Consider the following 6,704-nt stretch of genomic DNA (forward strand, 5'->3'; position numbering starts at 1 on the left):
CAGACCACTTCATTAAGCTGAAGTGGTCTGGGTGCCTAGAGTAATCCTGCTCTGCATTTATAAACTGCATATATTATGTATTTAAAGAATACGCAAAAAACAACCATTACCAAATAATAAAACATAGAAAAGATATTAACAGCGGCGGTTCCTGCATTTTAAATATATTCCCAGGCTTTAGATGGTAACAGCATTGCCAAGACAAGGAAGTAATCATTTCGCAAATGGAAGTGGGGGGAAAAAGCATTAACATTAACAGTAAATTTAACCCTTTAAGTACTCGAAGCTGCATATAACGTGACTTGGAAATTAACTTTGAGCTGCCACTGATATTCTGAGTAATTACTTTTACCATTGTCAATCAAAACATGGCACTAAGCATACTATATTACTGGTTCACTAATCTATGTCACCAACTTTAACCTCCCAGTGCCAACACTGTATAGAAATCAAAGCACTGTGTATTCCTTTGGCTTAGCAGGTTATATCCTCTGTGTGGCAGAGCGTGTCTGCAGAGGCTCTAATTGATTGATTAGATTAGGACTTGGACACATGTTAAGCTCCCCTGCAGGGAGAGAACCGTTTTTAGATTTCTAAAGAACAGGCATTGCTGTAGCGGAAGCTATGGATTGGCTGTAGACTTTGCCCCTCGTCCCCCTCCCTGCTCCTGGCAGCTCTATAAAACCAGTGGCAGTGACCGCACTGAACATACAACACACAGCTCTGCTCCCACTGCACATCCTTCCTCAGCTCCAACCAAACACAGGATTACAAATGGTTGTTCAAATCTGTACTAGCCACCATCCAAACAGCAAGATGTCTGAGATTGGCCACCAACAGCAAAAAGTAGAAGCCAATATCTTGGTGCTCGGAGCGGAAAACGTGGGGAAATCTGGTAAGACAACTTTTATTTTTTATTATATTGTGATTTTTTTTTTTTATAGCACCAACATTTTTAAAAGTGCATTACAATTAGTATTTAATTTATTTTTTTTCAGTCCTTCCCTTACTTTAAAAAAAATAAATACAAAATTTATTGCAAGCTTTTGGGACAAGCTCCGCAGAAAACATTCATAATTAAATCAGGCATTGCACCCGTGAATAACCAGATATCTAAAATGTACAAAATGCAAAGAATAAAATTAGTTTAAAAAATGAATAACATAAATGTATCTTGCATTCGTTTACTTTGTGCTAATCCCAGCTCTTTTTTGATTTGCAGCCCTTACTGTTCGATTCCTCACCAGAAGATTTATTGGAGAATATGTTGGCACTGGTAAGTGTTTATACCGTATTACACATTTAATATAATCCGTAGATAATGACTGATGTGCTTTCGTCTTATACAATTATAGAATGGGCTTCATTCAATAAATAGTGATTGTGATGAATTAAGAACCGAATTGGACATTTTTGGCTAAATAGCCCGGGTTCTTGAAAACGTTCATTACAATTCACCGCTTAATGATTAAACCCATATTTAAAATGTTGATAATAAAATAGATGTAAATCACATTTGATAGACTAGTTCCCATTGCTAAGACTTAACACTCGGCGTATACGTTATAGTTGATTCCTCTGCTGGGAGACAGTTCCAGGTTTAAACTAACAGTTTTTTTTCCCCTTCTATTCTTTGTTTCTGCAGAATCAATTTACACACACAATGTGAATGTCGATGGTCGAGAGACTCTTTTTAGCATCTGGGATTCTGTCTGTCCACAGGTAAGAACAAATTGTCAAGCGATATTAAAACAAAATGACCTTTTAGACATTGATAATTAAGTTGTAAAAGTCTCCCGATCAAGTTATAAAGTAAACTTTAAATGCACAAATAGGGGAGCATTTTTGTTTTTAAGTCATGGAGTATATTCACTAAACAGTGTTCTGGCAATTTAGCAATAACTAGCGAAAAATAAATATTAACTTAAAACAGATATGTTTAATAGTGAGATTAAAGGGTTCTCTGACTGCAGAGCTTTCTAGAATATATAAATGACAGATCTCACCCACTAAGCGGTTTTATTATCCATCCTTCCTCAACCTCCAACGCAGGGCAGGGGGTAACATTTAAAATGTGCAAGCTCTTAGCCAATTAACATTAGCATTTGATTGTAATCTCTTCTGGACAGGACGCCTAAGTGCTAACCTTCTCGTTTTTTTTCCCTCTCTCACAGAACCCTAACCTGAACAATTGTGTCACCGAAGAACAGTTGCGATGGGCAGACGGTTTCATTTTGGTCTATAGCATCTGTGACCGTGACAGCTTTAATGTAGTGAGGCAGCAACTCCAGCGAATTCACCAAATGAAGAAGCGTCATTGCACCGTTCCGGTTATCATTGTTGGTAACAAAAGGGACTTGCAGCACAGAAGGGAAATCCCCAGCGAGGAAGGTAGACTACTAGCCATCTCGTCAGATTGTGACTTCTTTGAAACCTCAGCTGCCGAGACCTACCATGGCTCTCTGGTGGTCTTCCACCAACTCCTTGAGAGTCTTCGGGAGTCCAGGAACTCTAATAAGAAAAATACCGGCATCAAGGGCATTGTACGTAGCATGTCGGCCGTTTTTGGGAGAAGGCGAACAGAGTGAACAAAGAACTGCGCCAGACCCAAACATTCAACTCAGTGCTTGCTTTTCTCCTTCGAGTTCCACAAGCAGAAGAGGACACTGGTTTCAGAACAACGAGTTATCCCTATTGCTTTGTGTTTTCATAAACTGAGCACCCATAAATTAACTTTTTATAGCACTGGGATAATTGTCCCGAGGTTACCTCTGTGGCCAGGACACAGACACCATCCCATCAATGTCCCAGTGGCATAAGGACAACGATTGTCCAGCTGAAGCAGTTTCCATTGTGTGCCTCCTGCCTGCGTGCCCCGTGGCAGCTCTCGGCTCAATGGAATTCAGAATATTATGCAACGCATTGAAAGCATTGTTGTGCCTGCACAAGGACTGTCCACGTGGTTTACTAGACTCTCCTATTCAGCTTTCTCATTGGCTGTCTGCTCTGCCAAGCTGCGTGGACACGAGGACATGCACATTCCCCATCCCAGAATGCACTTGGTGGCATAAACAAGACAATGACTTATAGACAATTTAAAGGGCTAATTGTATACTTGAAGATCTCGCTACCAGTCAGAGCTACAGAACTGACTATACCAGAAACCACAAAATAATCCTGAGCTACTGTCTTTGTTCATCTCTCTACTGTACCTAACGATCTTAAATTAAAAAGTATCTGCCAAGGGATGCTGCACTTCGTCACGAGAGGGGAGGGGGTCTAAGATTGCTAATTGTGTTATACAGGGCTGATATACTTGCACTGAAAGGCAGATCAATATGTCCTGTTCTGCCCTGCCTTCTGAAAGGATTCCTGGTATAAGACTATGTCTACAGGGGGCTTATTCACTAAAAAAAAATCAGCTGATAACCAATGAGCGGGGGGGGGTTTAATGCATTAACCCCTTACTGAAATCTTAGCATCCTGTTTAAGTGTATGAAAGGGTCAGTGGATATAAGATTTGATTGATGGGGGGGGGGGGGGGGATAAAGGTACTTTAAATATAACGTTTTAATTTTATAAGACTGGGATTTTAGCCTGTGGTTTCTTGTGAGTAGAGAGACATTTTATAAATATATAAATATATGTATATAGAGAGAGAGGTCTAACTTAAATTATTTGACAGGTCAAGGCATTATTGTTTACATAAAAGGGTGGGTATATTTTCTAATTGCACTCGTGTTAATAATGTACAGTATATAAAGTATATAAACAAAGTGTTATTTTTCTTGAGGCGAATAAAATTAAAAAGTTGAAATATAAAATGTCTGACTTGAGTTCTTAATGGGATGGTTGCAATATGTGTTTTAACCTGTTAAGTACCAATGACAAGCCATGCATGGTTCGACATAAGAGCGTTTGTCTAAATCCTTGCCACGAAGAAGTAAAGCCGTTCGGCTTTGAAGTCATTAAAGCAAATAATCACTATGAGAATACCGTTACAGGTGCTCCAGCATTCTCTGCTAATGGAAGAAAACCTCAACATTCTGCAACTTTGCAGGGATTCCAATTAAACATTCTGGTTTAAATAATATTTATAGAGCACCAACATATTCTGAAGCACTGTACAATAAGTACAAATAAAAAAATAATCATAAAAATTCAATACGCCTACACAATGAATTAAAATGCAATACACAATAAATTCGACACTAACAGCTGGAAAGCACTAAAAGATTTGCCAGGAATTTAAAGCAAGTTTCACATTTAAGGCCAAAAGAGTCAAATTGTAAACACAACTGACTTTGACAAGTATTCCAGTTTGGCAAATTTGGTCTTCGAAAATCACTAAATTCCTGACAGATTTAACTTTAGTGTATAACCCTGTCTGGTTATAAGGATTAAATGCTAATTAAAGTAAAATAACAGATCACATAATGATCCTATCTGGACTGCCTTGATTAATCAACGGATTTCCCTCCTGCTGATTATGAATTGCACATGTTGCAGGCCAACACTTTTCATTTGCTACTCAACAGCAAGAATTCACGATTTATGTCCAATTAAACATGGCGACTTATATACCATATCATCATTTTGCAAAAGACATATGAAACACACAGTTCTGATATATATATATTATTTACAGCATCTCATAACAAACTATCTGCCCTCTGTTATAGTTTATTTTTTCTAAAGACAAACCAAAACCTGCAATATTTGCTCTATAAACAATCACATAACACAAGCTGTAAACGTGGACTTAGAGATCACTTGTAGCTCTCTCCTTTAGATCTCACAATACTTCATCAGTTCACATTTAGTAGCCCAAACGGGCAATTTGGTTATCCCATCTATAGAAAACACTGGTTTGGTAAATAAAACCTAACTATTGTTTTATTTCTTAAGTAAATGTTGCCAAATACACATCATTCAAGGAGCAGTTAGATAAATTAGACATATCACACTCCTTAGCGGCGTTGGCAAACTCTGGCGTCTAGCAAGCACGGTTTTATAGGCTTGAAATCTACTTCCACCATTACAAAGAATTTGCGGACCACACACACACTGTCTTGAAATATTAGCTATACTAATTTCCTTACCTTGGTCTCGTCTTCGGCCTATTGAATGGCCTGATGTCCACCTACCTGTATGTCATTATCAAATTAATTTATGGTATGTGAGTTGCTTTAACCCCTTAAGGACCAAACTTCTGGAATAAAAGGGAATCATGACATGTCACACACGTCATGTGTCCTTAAGGGGTTAAGTCTAAACTATGTCATTTGTGTATACTTCTGTTCCTTATCATACTTATATTAATTTATTTTTAAATCATCTCTGCCGGTCATGTCACCCATGTCTTAACTACTACCTAGTTGCCTTGACAGGGTTTTTTAAAACACCCCGCCTTCCTAAATGTGTTAAGGTCAGTGAATGCAAACTTTGTCATCCCAGGTTTCTGTAAACTACATTTCCCCTGATGCAATCCCATTTTTGCCTATAAACTGGCTAAGCACCATGGGAAATGTAGTTCACAGAACTTTGAGATACAAGGGAACTGCATTGGAAATTAACCCTAGATAGAGAAGAGGAGAGCCAATATCTACAAATCCCCCTACATGGGGTGTAACCCCTATATGTGCATAAACAAGACAACAAAGATAGAGAGTAAGAGGATAACATATAGAATATATATATATATATAAGTGGAACCTAGAACTATACAGGTCCTACTAATTCTAACTTAACTTTTACTAAATATTGGGTAGAAAGTCCACAAAGTCCTGGGCTCTGCAGTGCAATCAACAAGTAAGAAAACAAGAAAAAAAAACACAATCAAATAACTAATAGGGAAAGTCTACTAAACAGTGATAACAGAATATCCATGATAGCACCTTGTAACGGTATATGGTGGACTATCCACTGCTAAACAAACAGTGATTTAAAAACCTGTAGAGGTAACGTGGCCTCTATTGGGCGATGAACAATAGCTCACAGATATACCCATCAAAATGTTGCTGAGGGTGGTTAGCTGCTAGAAAACTAAGACGGCATAGTAGCCTTATGTAGTGCAACAATGTATCCAAACGGATATTGGTGTCCTTATCAGATTGCTCAAAGGTATTTTATATACAGATTGCCCTATTGGGCCTTCGTGGGCACTCTTTAAAGGTACACTCCAGGCACCCAGACTACTTCTGCCCATTGGAGTGGACTGGGTGCCAACTCCCATCACCCTTAACCCTGCAAGTGTAATTATTGCCGTTTTCATAAACGGCAATAATTACCTTGCAGGGCTAAGTCCTCCTCTAGTGGCTGTCTACTATGGGGAGGTCTAATGCGCTCGCACGGCCATTGCCGTGCTTGCGCATTAGGTCTCCCCCGCTGGCGGATGTCGGCGGGGGAGAAGTGTGGATTCAGGTAAGTGTCTTAAGGGGTTTTAACCCCTTCAGCGACATGGGGTGGTGGCACTCCATGATTCTACAGAGCCAGGAAAAGGGGTTTGTTTTCCTGGCACTGGAGAATCTCTTTATTACCAAAAACTCTCCCTATACTAAATAAAATGCAGCAACACCCCCCACCATTGGTATAATGAAAGTAGCTATTGTCCAATGGTCGCCACGTAAGTAAAGTAAACCATAAACGGTAGTTGTTGTATCGTGACATGTCCCGGTCGACGCGAATGGTTATTAGTATGTTAT

The 6,704-nt window shown here is 39.0% G+C and overlaps 1 protein-coding gene across 1 annotated transcript; it reads left to right on the top strand.

Annotated features, from left to right (window-relative positions):
- Positions 1–724: 724 nt before the first annotated feature.
- Positions 725–2,621, top strand: LOC134583309 (ras-related and estrogen-regulated growth inhibitor-like protein). The gene is made up of 4 exons (XM_063440190.1): positions 725–895; positions 1,223–1,276; positions 1,646–1,722; positions 2,175–2,621. Exons 1-4 carry the CDS (start codon positions 775–777, stop codon positions 2,586–2,588), a joined length of 666 nt encoding a protein of 221 aa, XP_063296260.1. The 5' UTR covers positions 725–774; the 3' UTR covers positions 2,589–2,621.
- Positions 2,622–6,704: the final 4,083 nt, after the last annotated feature.

The sequence above is a fragment of the Pelobates fuscus genome, chromosome 13 (assembly GCF_036172605.1).
Source record: "Pelobates fuscus isolate aPelFus1 chromosome 13, aPelFus1.pri, whole genome shotgun sequence".
Lineage (NCBI taxonomy): Eukaryota > Metazoa > Chordata > Amphibia > Anura > Pelobatidae > Pelobates > Pelobates fuscus.

Coding starts and splice junctions, on each gene's coding strand:
- LOC134583309 (XM_063440190.1), top strand. CDS start 775: ATGGTTGTTCAAATCTGTACTAGCCACCATCCAAACAGCAAGATGTCT. Junction 896..1,222: donor GGAAAACGTGGGGAAATCTG/GTAAGACAACTT, acceptor TTTGATTTGCAG/CCCTTACTGTTCGATTCCTC. Junction 1,723..2,174: donor GGGATTCTGTCTGTCCACAG/GTAAGAACAAAT, acceptor CCTCTCTCACAG/AACCCTAACCTGAACAATTG.